Below are 17,299 nucleotides of genomic sequence, written 5' to 3' on the forward strand. Positions count from 1 at the left end.
TGTAATTGCAAACAAAGGCTACTGTACCAAATATTAACATTGACTTTCTCAGGTGTTCAAATACTTATTTGCAGCTGTATCATACAAATAAATTGTTAAAAAATTATACATTGTAATTTCTGGATTTTTTTTTTTAAATGATGTCTCTCACAGTGGACATGCACCTACGATGACAATTTCAGACCACTCCATGATTTATAAGTGGGAGAACTTGCAAAATAGCAGGGTGTTCAAATACTTATTTTCCTCACTATATATATATATATATATATATATATATATATATATATATATATATATATATATATATATATATATATATCTATCATATGGTTCCTTCCCTGCGTTCATCACCCAATCAGCCCGCAGTGTTCATGCAGGAAAACGCTCCATGTCACACAGCAAAACGGGTAAAGCAGTTCCTTGAAACTGAAAACATTGAAATAATGACATGGCCTGCCCAGAGTCCTGATCTCAACCCAATAGAGAACCTCTGGAAAATCCTTGGTGACAAAGTTATGGCCAAGAAACCCACTACAGTCACTGAACTGTGAAGGAGACTGGAAGAAGAATGGACCAAAATCACCACAGAGCAGTGTGAGAGACTAGTGCTGTCCTGTGGCCGCTGATGTGCTGAAGTCATTCAGAGCAGAGGCCTGTACACTTCTTACTAATTGCTGACTGTTGTAACCTTCAGAAAATATGTTGTAATCTTTTTCCATGCTACAGTCATTGTTGTTCTCTAATTTTGATCAGTGTGTTTTCTGCAAAATAATGTTTTTTTTGGAAATGCCTTAGTTATTTTGTGGAAAAGGTGTTCTGGTAGCATGGTATAGACAGGATAAAAACTCATTCAACTGTTGAGCAGTGAAGATGACATTATTTCAGAATTGTTCAATTGTTTATAAATTGTTCTCTAATTTTGATCGCCAATGTATATATACACACATTTGGCATTATAGACAGATGTATATTCTTAAACCAAGTTTTCAATAACGTCCCCAAAAACAGAAATGTTAAATATTTAATTTCACACCATACAGCTTATAGGTTAAACATTAAACTCAGGTTACTGTCTGCTCATGTTACATGTTCTTTATAGGTTTCTTCCAGATTATCTGGTTTTCTCCCAATTCCTAAATATGCCAGTGTATGGACTGACTTGAGAAATTGCCTTTACATGTAAATAGTTTGTTCATTGATCCGAAACCACCATGACCCTGACCAGGAAAAACTGTAATTACATTTTACATTTAGGCTGTCTAAATGCAAAAAACTGTTGTCATTCTGTGAAAGCATTTGATTGCTTTCCTCTGATCACAGTGTAATGGTTTCACAGAAACTTTAAATGCAAGATACATTGACAGGTTATTGATATGCATTAACCCGAAAGTCCAGGAGAACAAGCTCATCTAGAATAGATAATAGTTCATATTCAACCCCTCATTTAGACCCTTCCTTTCACTCACTCACTCGCTCATGCTGTGGAAAATCTCCAGCTTTTATTTTCCAACTTTCTTATTCCTTGTCAAATTGATCAATGAAGTTTCGGAATGCATATTTTTTCCTTATGAATATGATCTAATTTCAATAGCTGGAACAGTGTTTTGGGAACTGGTCAGCCCAGGCTTGTTTTTTCCACAAGACTCACTCACCAGTCTTCCACCCTGACTTTTTCACTCACTTTCTCCTCACACACACACACACACACACACACACACACACACACACACACACACACACACACACACACACACACACCAATCTGCTCCAACACACACGTAGAAATGACCCTCAGTTACCCTCACTCATGTAGCAATTTGAAGATTTTACACCAGGGGGAGCCCTTAACAACCTAAAGCATTTTCTGCGTGATTGTACTTAAAAAAACGTGTTAGTGTTTTTCTTTTCTTTTTTTAATTAAAATTATATATATATATATATATATATATATATATATATATATATATATATATATATATATATATATATATATATATATTTTACACATGAGGAAGGCTGGCAGTAATATAAAAATTCTTAGAATATAACAGTATTTTGCCTGTGATGTTTTTTTTTTGTAGGTAAATGGTTTGAAATAATAAAAATATAAATAAGCTTTAAAATGCTCATAAATATGACTTTTTGCTGCTTGTATAGTTTTTGGTTAATTGGTGTAAATTTCAGGATAAATATAGCAATATATCATAAATGCCAAAAATGCCATGTTGGATTTAGAATGTCAGAATGTCAAAAGCATCCAGTGGGTTTATGTCATTGATAAGAAACAATTCAGCTGCAAATTTGTACACGGTCCATATGCTTATCCATCGGTCAATAGTCTTCTATAGGTTTCCTCATTCACATACACTGATGACCGCTAGACGATCACACAGGCCTTTTCAATGTTTGTAGGTCCAGTCATGTCCTGTGTGCTGCTTATTATGTGATAATAATTTAATGATTTAGCACGCCAAACACTAGCAATAAAAAAGTGTTATACTGCTAATACTCACAACAAGCAACAATAAAACATAATAATAATAATAATAATAATAATAATAATAATAATAATAATATTATTATTATTATTATTATTATTAGCATCAGCATCATTTTTTTTGTTTATAGTGTATATTTCTCTGTGTATTTTACTAGTCTTTGTCGGTGATACTTGGAGTCTATGCAGAGCCATGAAAAGTTATTATTATTATTATTATTATTATTATTATTATTATTATTATTATTATTATCATCAATTGTTTTATGTTTGTTTATAGTATATAATTGCTCAGTGTATTTTACTAGAGTCTGTGGTGATACTTGGGGTTTTACTTATTAAATATTTTGCATTATTATTATTATTATTATTATTATTATTATATCATCTTCAATTGTTGTACATTTGTTTACAGTATATATATACAGTATATACAGGATTTTACTGGACCTTGTGGTGATTCTGGGGTCAATGCAGAGCCATAAATAGTTTTGCTCACTTAAATTAACAAACTGAAGAACCATTAAGATTAAATTACATTGAACCGTTTCCCTCTAACAGTATGCAGGAACACTGTACATTAAAATACGATATACTATAAGATCTGAATTGATTCCTACTACACATGATTTTTGACACTGCTATTAATTATTAGATCTTGTGTATTATCATTACTATAATAATAAAAATAATAATAATAATAATAATAATAATAATAATAATAATAATAATAATAATAATTAGTAGTAGTAGTAGTAGTAGTATTGTCATCATGATCATCATCATCATCAACAATTGTTTTATATTTGTTTATAGCATATAATCCCCAGTGTTTCTCACTAGAACTTGTGGTGATAATGATGGAGAACAATGAAAAGTTATCATCATCATCCTCATCATCATCTTCATCACAACAACAACAACAACAACAACAACAACAACAACAACAACAACAACAATAATAACAATAATTTGTTACATCGAAATACTCTTACCATTTTAAATTGTTTTACATATTTAAATCAAAGTACTTTGTAGTTTTATAGTGTTTCTGGTGCTTTATCATCATTCATGATGATTCCTGTCCCACCAGCCCAACCCTGTGTCACTGGCGTCTGCTTTCTTGCTCTGTTTTTGTGCTGAAGCCAGATTTGCGTCTGGGACAAATTTGCTGAAAATGAGCTGCTAAGATTTTGGATATCTGTGCAGCATTAAGAGTTTCATTACAGTTTGAAATGATACAGTACATGTCTTACATTCTAAGAAATGCAAAATGATTGGAAATGAGTGATGTCTGGAGTAGATGAGGTCGACGTGTCTTTGTAGATCAGCATCAAATAGCAGCTTTGTTTAACGTTTTATAGTGTGCTTTTTAAAAAGGAATGTGTGATGACTCAGGAAAAAACATGAACACGTGCAGATTAGGAGCACATTTACTCAGCAGCACGAACTCTATAATTCACAGGCGTTCTTAACAAAAGCAGCTGTGATGTGCCCCTTTTTTCATAAAAATAGCTGGAGGGAAGAGCTGCTGATCAAAAGCTGAAGGAGTTAAAGCAGAACTATCAAAAATATCAATATTCTCTTAAGAGGGTAAAATGCACCTGTTATAATCATATATGATCCATTATCATCGAGAAGTTTATCAATATTAAATAACATCAAGAATATGCAGAGGAATAACATTAAGAATAATAAGAATAATAAAATGATGATGATGATGATGATGACAATGGCAAATAAACCAACTTATTGGAATAAGGGTGTAACTATAATAACTTTAAAGATTACAAGAAAATTATAATTTAATCAATGTGATTTTCTGGATTTTTTTTCTCATTTTGTCTCTCATAGTTGAAGTGTACCTATGATGAAAATTACAGGCCTCTTTCATCCTTTTAAATGGGAAAACTTGTACAAATGGTGGCTGACTAAATACTTTTTTGCCCCACTGTATATTCATTATTTTTCCATCAGTAAGCTTAGAGAACTTAGAGAATTATAATTGGGAAAAACAGCAAATGAAACATCAACCTCAAATATTTCTCCTTTATAACATTAGTTTAATAATTTATTTATATAATGAATATTTTATATACAAAATTTTCTTTCAAAATGATAAGAAAATATAAATGTTTTAATTCATGCAATTCATTATTAATCACATTACTTATTTTACTTTGTGTTCAAACTACAAGTTTTTGTAAAGTCAGTATCCCACAGGTATCGTCTATAAGACCAGTCTGAGAAACAAACTGAAAGGCTTCAGCTGACAGAGTGCCATCTTATGTTCCATCTCAATTACATACAGTTGTGCCAAGGCCAACATTTTCCACAGTTCCATGAAATGTGGGTGAACAACTACTATCACTGAAACAAGGAAAAAGACTACGCCCGAACCTACCGCATCCTGTAGGCTGAATGTGGAACAAAATCTGAAATAAAGATATCCTGTTATTGCGATGTCTTAACACACACTGTAAAACATACCGTATTTTTGGCCTTCCATAGTAGCAGACATTATAAATTTGCTCTAAGCGCTACTGCCAGACTTTGAATTGACCTTGTCTAAAATGTCTACACAGGGCTGAAACATTGTCTGAACTGTGCTTGTTATACAATTTGGAAATGTAATATATACAGTAGAATTGACAAAGTATTATAGATAAATACATAATGCTATATTATCATTATATTACATTTAAGCTAGGTTTCCAAGTAACTGAATCATAAAACCTACTCCAAAATGATTGCCTTTCTTGCGCAAAAGTCTGCCCCGTGTAAGAATTAAAAAGGAATAAAAAGATAAAAAAGTGATTAATTAGCGCTGTGTTTTGAATAAAGAACTGCAAAGCTGCTGTTATGCAGATCAGAGGAATTGAAAGTGTTTCTTAATGGCAGGGGATGACAGGTTCAAAGCATCTTATGGACATGAGCAAGCCAGAAAAAACTACTCACTACAGGCTAAACATTTTTCAGCAATGATAAATGATCATGCACAGTTATAGTTGGCTTGCCAAAGGCACCTTATGGTTGAATTGGAGGCAAACTCTCCAGCCCTCAGAGCCCAAAGCGCTGCTGATTGCTCTTTAATTGTCCATAGTTGCTATTAAATGTCTGCAGGATGCACATGTGCGACAATAGAGGCGCCGAGCATTGATCAGTGATGATTACATAGCAGGGAGCTCTATTAGCAGCTATTCAAAAAAAGAGAATCACACAAGGGGGAAACTTATGATCACTGCTTGGTTAGGTTTACGATTTCCTTTCAGTGTGAATTTGACCGAGACGCAATCTCTAAAAAATGATCCTGACAAGAAATGGTGTATGGAATTAAGTACTCTCGTGCTAAATGTTTTGCGTGGCAGGTTGTGTGAGGGTGATTTCTCCACTATAAATAATTTAGTGTTAAATGTGATCTTTTTCACTAAACCCGGGTTTTTCCAGTAGAGCTGTCTCAGGTGGACAATCAGCCGGATCTACAAGCTCTAGAACACGGTAAAGATCTGGCGGCTTTGCTGTTACCGCTTGTGGCGTTTAACAGGGCGTAAAAAGGGGACACACGGGTGGGCTGGATTTAACCAGAAGAGCTGTTGGACTGTCATCAGGTTCCTTGATGGTGAACTCCTGAACTCGCTTAGCCTTCGCCTTTTTTTTATCAGGCATGCCACTCTTGGGGAGGTCACTCAAGGGTCAGCAGGCTTTCACACGTCTAGCCGCTAACGAGGGCTGGAAAGGGGAGAGAGATGTGAGTAGACGCTGGAGGCCAGTAGCAGGGAGGGGTGGACTAGTGGAGTTCAGTCCCCATCCTACAAAAAAAAGCACACAGGGACACAAGCACAAAAGCTGTTGTGGTACTCCTGTGAGGCATAAACTGGAACTGGTGCAGACAAGATCACAGGGTCTCTACTGACTGAAGTGACATTTCCAGTGAAATCTACAAAGTCACAAAGCGTTATATTGATGTAAGAAAGTGACATGAGACACAGGTTTATAAGAGATCTCATTTCACTTTTAATGAGGAGAGTCAAGTTGGGCTTTTTTCCTGCATTTTTAGAAAATAAACCAATAACAATATTACAAATAATGAAATTGTTACATCATTCACAGGGTTACAGTCAAATGTACATTTTATACATACGAGAAAACAAGGACCTCCCAAGTGTGTCACAGTGGTCAGGGTGGACAGAGCTCTACACGAGCCCTGTCTTTCATTGGGAGAGCTTGTCCCCTGTCCTGCATGCGGAATCAGGGCTGAGACACAGGGAAGCTTCATCACAGCCATTATCTGCAGTATTGCCATCCAGACACCAGAGGGCACAGTTATGCTACAGGCAACGACTCCACGTTTAGGAGCCATTTTCTCTCCTGAACATTTTGGACCATATTTGGAGGACACAGGCCGCACCAGTGAGAGAGAAGAGCGAGAGAGAAAGAGAGAGAGAGAGCGACAGAAGGAGCCAGGGACATCTTGTGTTTACATTCACTGCTCATTGTAACACAGAGACAAAATGGTCTTTCGCTTGCATTTTACAACTGTCACACAGTTGGTGAATGGTTCTGTAGAGAACGAGAGCATATGCCGTTCACAGCTTGCTGTCGCTCTCAGCTTTTAGCAAAAGGGCTTATATACTGAGCAGAGTGCCACGGCAGTCATGAATAAACTTGCCAGCGGTGAGAGAGAGGAGAATCGTTGGTGGTTCAGATGTACACACAGCACAACTGTCACCACCTAAATGACTCAAAGTTATTTTAATAACTGCTCTGTGACATGGCTGTTGAGTTTGTATACACATGCCATCGAGTTGAGTGCACGATATCTTGCAGATCAACTTTTGAGGCCTGACTAGTGCGACATGACAAATAACCCAAACATTCCACTGTCTGCGTGTTATGGTTCTGCGGTGAGACAGACTAATGAAACGGCCTATACGAATCGTTTACTCGCACTGCATAATATTCTTTCACACACATTCAATCACATCTCATTTTTTTACACCTTTGACGTTTACGTAGAATCGAGGGATGGAGAGAATATGAAACAGAAAGATGGATGAAGCAGTTGGACTCCTGCAGGGATGTAAACTTATGCAACGGGAGGAAAATATTCTGTTACATTACAATTCTTTGTGCCTGTATAAATACTGAGTCTGCTTTTAGAACATAAGAACTGTTGCTGTAGAGATTTATAAGAGAATATGGGTTATGGATTCCTCTGCTGATTTATGGGTTTAGCAAAAAAAAAAAAGAAAAAAAGGCTTTAAAAGGGATGTGAATAATGTAGAGCAGAGCCAATACAGGAGAAGTTACAAATGGAAGCATCTAATTCAAAACGACGATATATTAGAGAAGATTGCTGTCACATTGTGCCTGAGGGCAGAGCCTGGCTTAAAGAGGACAAATTAGTTTGTTGTTTTGAAGTGGTTTAAGCCCAACACAAAGTGTCTCTTTACACCCATATGCATGTTAATATACACAATATAACATAGTCGTAGCGAATTTATCTAACAACCTGTTGAAATCTCATAGAATGAAGAAAAAAAAAAGTAATAATAAACAAATCCTACAATGATGTGTGGTCATATTTTCAACCGCAAAAAAGCACCACAAAATGATCAGACATGTCTACTGATATCAAGTGAAAATGTCATGAATATTTCAATGATTTTATTATTTCTTCCCATTTAGAGATTATGATAAAGCACATTGAATTATGATTCCTATCTGAAGCTTGAAATTAACTTATATACTGAATATTGGAATAGAACATTAGTTTGTTTTTAATTGTAGCATGCCAACATTACAATACCTTTTAAGTTTTCAATGTAATTTAATTTACTTTATTTAGTTTAGTTAGAAAAGCAATTGTCTACCAAAAGCACAAGGTCATTTCAGGCTTCCAATGAGTAAAATTTCTAGAAACATGAACCACTTCATTGTGGTCTAATTAGTTTCCTCTATAATTCAAAATAAGTTGTATGTATATATATATATATATATATATATATATATATATATATATATATATATATATATATATATATATATATATATATATACATACACACACACACACACACACACACACACACACACACACGTGTATTGTATTTATACTTACATGCCAGTCACCCCAGGCTGCTCATCAGGGATAAACACACATCATTCACTTTAATTCTTAAATTCTGTAAAGCTGCTTTGAGACAATGTCCACTGTGAAAAGCGCTATAGAAATAAACTTGAACTTGAACTTATTTATTTCTTTTTTTACAGGCTGTTGCTGCCTCGTTTATTTCCTTGAAACAGCTTAATACCAGGCAAATGAACATAAGAGCTAAGCCCCTGAATGAATGACTCTCAAGAAGTCTTTAAATGTAATTTCACTTCATTTTCATTTCAAAAGCAGTGCATTTTTTTTATAAGTATAACACAGGGCTGATAAATTCTGCATTAATTTTCAGATGTAGAAGTGCCATTAACACTACAGCAGATAAACATGTTGCACTTCCACTGATTTATTACTACAGCAACCAGTCTTCGGATTACTTGCTCCATATCTCTTTCGGTAACTGAAATTCAAACATAATGCTATCAGTCCTCTAATGCAAATTGTGATTTGGTATGCAAACAGAGAGGGAACAAAAGAAAGAAGAAGAAAAGAATGAAAGAAAGCGGTGCTATTCTTAGGAAGACTGAGGTGCCATTAAATATTGGAACACTGGAGCAGGAGTTATGGGTCTTGCAAAAGTGTGGCATCAGTGAAGAATTTCAGAAAGTCTGGAAGAGATAATCAGTCTCTATCCATCAGCCCATTAAATAGTCACGCTGATTCATGGAACCACTGTGGGCAAAATCCTGATAGTCGCATATTAAATAAATAATAACCTCTTCTTGAATAAAAGAGGCCTGGATAGACAAAAGGAATGATGAAAATGATGAAAAGGGATCGATCAAAATGCAGGAAAGGAAATGAAACCTGCGGCTTAAGCCTACTGGAGGTATAATGTCCATGTACAGAACGTATAAATACAGCATAATGGGACTAGAGATAAGCAGATATTTCTATGAAGTAGTTCATGTGATAGGAACAAATGAAGATGCAGAGCAGGAGCAGCTCTGATGCATCTGTGGTCAGAAAATCGGCGCCAGATGAGCACTGTGCTATATTAATCAGTTCACATCGCTCCACTCGAGGCACTGGATCAGCCAACGGAGCTTATGCGAACTGAAGTGTGGTCGAAGTGACTAGCTGCACTGTACCGAGGGGTTTTAAATGTATTAAAGATGTACGTCAACCCTGAGGTTATGGAGCGGAGGAAGTCTCTGGTGAGCTGAGCTAGACAAAGTGTAATTGAGCACTGTTAACCACAAGTGACCTCCATGCCAGGACACACACACACACACACACACACACACACACACACACACACACACACACATCATGTAGCACAGCTGGAGGTGTCTGTGGTTTTGTATCTGCTGCTCTGCTCACTGTGACCATGCTAAAGGATAATCCCACAGTCCCCATCGTCTCTCTCTTATAGAAACAAAAGCCCAGATTTGACAGCTCTTAATTTCATTTTCAACAACAACAAAAAAAAAAAATTCTGTACATTAAAATCCAACACGTATTTCTTACATGGATATTTACAATTTTTTTCCTTAGTTTTTTTTTTATGTTTTATGCGCTTCATGTTGGTAAAAAGGCAGAAATCTCGAGAACCATTGGAGACAGGCTGTTAAGGGGATGTATATGAGTGTCATTTAGCTTTCTATTCAGTCACACAAACCACATTTATAAACATAGTACTCATCCTCCTGCTCTTAAAGTCATTATTAAGCACATATTAAGCGTTCTAACCGTACCATTTGACATTAACGTTGCCATGGCCACTGGAATCATAACACAATGCTTGTGTACACAGTACTATCCCAGTGGAAAGGGCCATGTCATTCTGAACAGGACATCCTGATTTGATTAATTAATACTATTCTGAGCTCTTGGAAAATGAATTTATGTAAAAAAACAAAAACAAATCTATGTTCATTCAGGGTCCTTCTACGTAAATGGTAAATTATTATTATTATTATTATTATTAATAACAACAATAATAATAATAATAATAATAATAATAATAATGAAAAAAATATCCTAAGCAATTTTAATTTTTATCTCTACATATTTGATGGGAATCTATATATTTTGTTTTATGTACTAAATGATGAAAATGTCACCACAAACGCTTGATTTAAAATGAAGGGAAAAACCACAAAGTGAACAATTGTTGCCTGAATGAAAACAGCCACGCACTAGGTGACTACACTGATGATGTCCCAATGTCAAGTGCATCTGATATGTACAGAAGGACCTACGAGCTATGAGGTAGGACAGAATGATGTCCTATTTGGCAGGTTATGATGTCTGTAAAAAAAAAAAAAAAAGTCTCATTTTTCCCCATGGTGAATGGAAGCAGAGGAAATCTTCATTACAAAGTCAACACTGTCCACAAGACTACTACTTTTGAGAGAAGACTTTTTTTGTTGTTTTGTTTTGTATTTGCTTCAGGTGTTTCAAACAGCTAAATAACAGAAATGTCTTTTTTTTTCCTTTCGTGTAAATAACGGCAGTCATGAGAAAGTTTCCATTTCATTTCCTTTTCTCTGCCTTTTCAATGATAGCACAGGGATTATGGTTTCTTCCATTTGAAGCCTCTGAGCAGGGAGTCAATATTCCTATTAAGTGTAAAGTACTGTAAAGTAGAATAACAAAGCACATTGCTTGCTGTTGTACCTTTCGTATTGGTGTATTTTGCCCTTTTAAAGGGTAGCCTTTCAGTGAAATCCATCTACACTTTGACATGTATCTATATATATCATATAGATCTTTCTGTTCATGTAGGTTTTATTTTTAAAAAATCTTTAGAAAAATCATTTAAGAACATGACAAAAAAATTTAAATGAATAATCATAAGGAAGAGCAAAAAGATGAGCGTGCTCTTGGTGAAAATTCTTCTTTGCTATGTTTTGGCAGTTGAGACAACTGATGGATCGGGCAAAAGTGTTATCGATGTCAAAGGGACGACATTTTTGCTGTGTTGCTTGGTGGTTTGTAGGGGAACAGGGAGAACACGGAGGGCAGGGTTAGGAAGAGAGGACCAGAGGAGATTGCCTTGGGGAAAGAATAGTGGCCCAGAGGGGAAAAAATCAGGCTCAGCACGCATCCACCTCCATCTGTCCTCTTGTCCCTCCTGCCTTTGTGTGCAGGATCAGGCCTGGAGGTCAAACCTCCACCGACTGGATCTGGTTCATCTGCGCCCTCATCATCTGCACGCTGTTGAGGATCTTCTTTTGGTGACCTGCTAGAGTCACACCCACCCTAAGGATGTCCCTGCCAGGCACACACAAATGCACACATCAGCAAAGATATCAAAACATGTAATGCTTTTAACATAAACCACCATCCTCATACTAAAATAAACACTGCATGTCAGCTCGGAATGAAATGGACTCCTTCCAAGCACCATCCCCATCGGCCGCTGTGAGATAAGTTTACAACAACGGCATGTCTTTGTTTTTGTTGGGATGTGTGTCTGGTTTGTGCAGGTATCAAGGCCAGGGATTTATGGAGAAGGGAATCTGACAAAGCATCACTGTGGCTCATATTTCTTGTAGGAACTTGAGGTAGAAATGCTGGGAACAATGAAGTTTTTAAAGCAAATATTTACTAAACATTTTTGAAAGCAGGGTTTATTTAGAGGCAGCATATTCATCTCATGACAACCATGATTAGTAAGATGAATTCCAGATTCCCAGAATATGCTTACGTGACATCAGGAATGATGTCAGAGAAAACAACAAAAGCATTATTCATCCAGAAAAACACCCAAACTACAAATGAGGTAACAATGGAAAAACCAAACGGTGTACTAAATTTGGGTTTTACATTATACCTGAATGTTTTCATCTCACTCTCTCTCGCTCTCTCTTCCACACTTGCACATGCCCAATCTAAATCTCTCATCAACTCCAAACTTACAGACACGTGGGTATAATATGACTATCATAAAGACAAAGTCCACACTGCCACAGAACTCTCTAATTTGCAATTCTTCTATTGTGTTAGGGGGATGCATAGGGGGATACAATAACAAACAATTGCTATATCACAGATCAAGGATCGGATTAAGGATCACAGATCAAGGATTGCTTATTATAACTTTGTAATCTGTATAAAGATCTGATTAAGATTATGAAATGCACAAAAATGTAAACGTGCTGTACTGTTAGCTGCAAACATTGTGATGTTGATGCTAACGATTCCAAGATGAAGTCTCCCCTCATTGGTCCCCTCTCTTTTTATACACTTGCATCCATGCAGTCTTGCAGATCTGATATTATGGAGACTTCAGCCAACAAGTCAATGAGACTGGCCACAGGACTGAAGTCTTCGGTGGGTACAATTTAGATGGGGATGTCTTTAACTTCCTCTCTCTTTCTCTTGTTCTCTCTCTCTCTCTCTCTCTCTCTCTCTCTCTCTCTCTCTCTCTCTTTCTCTCTTTTCTCTCACTTCCACTCTCACTCTTAATCTCTTTTAATAGCACTTACTCCATTGTCATCTGCGAGACCAAATCGAAGCTGGTGAAGTCAGCATTGGCGAAGTTGTCTTTGTACTGGCCCATCTTGATAGCATCCAGCCAGTCGTCCACAGTTCTGAAGCTGGAGAAGTCAGGCATGCTGCGGTCCAGCAAGGGCAAGTGCACACTGCACAGGACAGACAGTGGTCACCCTCATACTTTTTTAAATTATTGATTTATTTTGCAGTTTGTCTGGTTTGCTGTATAAATATTACCAATAACAAGCATCTGCTAAATGCTAACATGTATCTGAGAACTGCTTCTCAATTACTTTTGTTTGTACCTTTGCAACCAGACAGTCTATCTCTTGCAAATATTTTCAGATTTTTTAATTTAATAAACAAAAATATGAGCCACATTGACAAACTAAGGTGAAAAGAAACAACATTTTTTATTTCACTCTAACTTTCTTTTACAGATAGTCAAACTGTGGTTTAATCCATGTATGTGTTAAATATGGCTTAAAAGGCCAAAGGTTGAAAACTAACTGGCAAAAGGACTGGCTCTCACATTGGTATACTGTATCATGTGCTGAATATGTGGGCTCATATGTGATTATGTATAGAAATATACGCTCCCTAGACTCTAGACAAGTTCAAATTGGTGGCTATACATAGGACCGAGGGCCCTGTTCTCAAAAATATTCACATCTTTTTAAAATATGATATAGCATCTCTGTGTTTCTCTTACACACAAAGTCCATTTACATTTACTTCAGGCAATTACACCCACATAATAGTCCATTTTGCTCCCATACAAAAGATAGCACACAATTTATATCACACTTTGACATTGTAACTGTTTTTTCATAAACAGGTTTTTAACATAGTGAATATATCCAACAATGCACCGGTTCACGTGTTCGGTATGTTCATGTGTTATATGCAAATGATCACTGACGGTCTTACCCTGAAGAAAGAGGTGTCATGGCCTTCAGCATGTTGGGGTTACGGATCATCTTGTCCAGGTTGTTAACAATCTGGTTGAATTTGGGACGATTATTGCGGTCCTTCTGCCAGCAATCGAGCATGAGCTGGTGCAGGGCACTGGGGCAGTCCATAGGTGGAGGCAACCTGTAGTCCTGCTCAATAGCATTGATCACCTGATGGGAGAGAGACAGACGTCCAGAGTCTTTAGCAGATGTCTAAAGGGCTTGGGTTCAGGAGTGAAAAGGAACACAGCATATACCAATGATGAAAAATTGACATATTTTTTTGGTATGCATAAAAATATTTACATTATTCAGAAGGTTACATATAAAGAGGAACAAGATTCTAATAAACTTAAGTTTTGTCCTAATATCTCATGCAATACAGTTATAGCCAACCAAACAACTGATTTACTTCATTTTTACAAATCTATGGACAATCTTGGGTTTGCTATATTGGAACTGCACTTAATTAACTCTCAATTTAACTTCAAAAGAGTAGAACAAATAGATAGATAGATAGATAGATAGATAGATAGATAGATAGATAGATAGATAGATAGATAGATAGATAGATAGATAGATAGATAGATGAACGGACGGACGGACGGACAGACAAACACAATGGAAGTGAGAGGGAAAGAGGGAGTGTGTGTGTGTGTGTGTGTGTGTGTGTCTGTGTGAGAAAGAGAGAGAGAGAGAGAGAGAGAGAGAGAGAGAGAGAGAGAGAGAGAGAGAGAGAGAAATGGTCAGCAGGTTAAATGTGGTCAAGGGAGTGTACCGAGTGTTTGTGTGGGTATATAATATAATGCAGTAGGACATATATGGACATTTAATGATGATTTGTGGGCTTTTACTAAGCCTAAGTGAATACTAGGCTGTCTCTGCTGTTTGAAAGCTAAAATATTTCAAACGTTACCTCTCTGCTGGTTTTCTATGTCTTGTTTATAGACTTAAGTGAAACCATGCTTTTTCTTAACAGTACTTCTCATTTACTCAACTTGTGCAAAGTGTTCTAACACAATATCTTTTACTCTCTAGAGTGACTTTGAATCTTGGCAGTAATATTAAACATATATATTTACATACAGTGCCTGTCAGAAGTTTCCAAACGCCTAGTCTTTTATGGTTTTTGAGACCTGTTTCTTTTGTTTATATGCAATAAACTGGGTAAAAGGCAAAAACACATGAGAATTGTACAGTATCTGACTTGAAAATGGTGAATAGGAGAGATGTTAGCAGACTGCCTCATGCTTACAAACATAAACTTCATGATTGGGGGTTGTTTTAGAGCAGGGGGAACTGGAGACTTATTCCATTTGAAATAAATACTAAACCAACATGACTACCATTCTATACTTCAACACCATGCAATTCCATCTGGACTACTACACCGTTTCATCTAGAAAGCAAACAGATGGTTGGAGTGTTATCTTTCATGGAATGGCCTGTAACTGGGCATCTGTACATTTATACATTTTTTTTTTATTTTTATTAAAGTGACTTTTCATACCGTTAAATTATAGAAAATGACTAGTTTGTTGCACATACATAAAAGGAATATGCAAGTGTATTTAAAAAACAATAAAAAATCTTGCCATTTCCAAACTTTTGACAGGCACTGTACATTTATTTATTCATATATTTACTACCAGTCAGACTTTATTGACTTTAATTACACACTTTAATGTCTCACTGTAATTTGAAATTAAAGCATAGAACAAATTAACAAGTGGACAAAAAGAATCCTGAAATCCTTTTGTTTAAAAAAACTGAATGTACATTTTTGACTCATCAATGTAGTCACCTATTAAAGATATAACAGCCAAACACACTTGTGTCATTCTTTCGATAATGGAAATAAAATATTGTTTGGAAGGTTCCTTTCAAACAATATTGCAGACGTTCCCAGAAAACAGTGCTGACCATTCCAGGATTTAAAGTGTACATCTTGTTGTTTTCTTCTAAGGTAGTTCTGACATATGCATGATTTGGTCATTATCTTGTTGTAGGATTAAACTGGTCTGTTAGCCACCTATCATGCAAGCTGTTGAATCTCATAAACTTGCCTTCTGAATCTTTTGGCTTTGGCTCTGCCAGACCTGTTCTCAGAGTTTTCTCAGGTTTCCAAGTGCTTTTTAATAGTGCTGTGGAAAATTTTCTCTATGATACCTGGCCATCCTTTGCAATTTCTCTAAAGATAAAACCCTACATATTTAAGGGTTAAAGTGATCTGCCAGTCTTCCTTTGTTAATTGCCTTTTTATAACCATTATGACAGTAATATAATACTCTGTTCAGTGTGACTTCTGGTGACGTAGCTTCCTGTGTTTGACTTGTTTGCCGCAAGTTTCGTGTTTGTATTTCTCTCGGCGTTTTCAAACAAACTTTACTATCTACCTATCCTTTTTTACTCTTTTAATAATCCTAAATTGTTTTTGTCTTCCTGACTTGTGCCTGTAGTTTGTCAACTCGACTATCACTAGTGTTGACTATATTCATTGCCTCTCACTCATATCTCTGTATCTTAACTCTGTTCGTGATTATAAGCACTATGCCGGCTGTGTGTCTGCCTTTGAGCACAGGCAAGGACTCGGAGGATGGAGGCTTTGGAGAAACAAATTCGCGAGCTGCATGCAAAGCATGCCCAGCTGCGAGAGTGGAAAGCAGCGCTGGAAACATCCCGGGCGGACGCACACTCGTCCCAGGTAAATTCCCGGGTTGAATCTAACACTCCCAGCACCTCAACTACGCGTGTTTCAGTGAAATACTATCCAAATATCTATCTACTGGGACACCAGTATGAATTGTTACCATTACATATTTTCTGACAAATACCTTTTTTTATAGCTCTGAAATGTACATTATTTTTCAGTTTTTTTGTAACCTAAACCTTTTCCACCTCTGGCAATATACCGCTTACCATTGTACCATTTCAGAATATTACTTTACATTGATGTTATATCCCCTTTTAAAAAAATGTCAAGATGTTTGAAAAATGATTAGTGTGAATGATTAATGATTATGGGTAGCATGACCTGTTTCTGTTCTAATTAGAGAGTATATATTTACTACTAACAATAAAAACCTTAAATAGCTTTCTTCAAACAATAATATATACTAGGAGAAGCATATAAAATAATATACCTACAATGTACCTAGACAAACTGTTACAACAAATCTAACCATAAAATGTGTTGCGATCAACAAATGACACAAATCACTTTTTTAAAGGATC

General features: G+C 36.2%; 1 protein-coding gene across 3 annotated transcripts in view; it reads right to left on the bottom strand.

Annotated features, from left to right (window-relative positions):
• Positions 1–8,574: 8,574 nt before the first annotated feature.
• Positions 8,575–17,299, bottom strand: part of ephb2b (eph receptor B2b) — a 139,595-nt gene continuing 130,870 nt past the window's right edge. For all 3 annotated transcript variants that reach the window (XM_046874912.1, XM_046874911.1, XM_046874913.1), the window contains 3 exons: positions 14,043–14,236; positions 13,106–13,261; positions 8,575–11,888 (listed from right to left, as the gene is read on the bottom strand). In XM_046874912.1, the coding sequence (XP_046730868.1) occupies positions 11,780–11,888; positions 13,106–13,261; positions 14,043–14,236 (459 nt within the window). In that variant the 3' untranslated portion in view covers positions 8,575–11,779. The remainder of the gene's footprint in view (positions 11,889–13,105; positions 13,262–14,042; positions 14,237–17,299) is intronic.

The sequence above is a fragment of the Silurus meridionalis genome, chromosome 19, assembly GCF_014805685.1.
Source record: "Silurus meridionalis isolate SWU-2019-XX chromosome 19, ASM1480568v1, whole genome shotgun sequence".
Taxonomy (NCBI): domain Eukaryota; kingdom Metazoa; phylum Chordata; class Actinopteri; order Siluriformes; family Siluridae; genus Silurus; species Silurus meridionalis.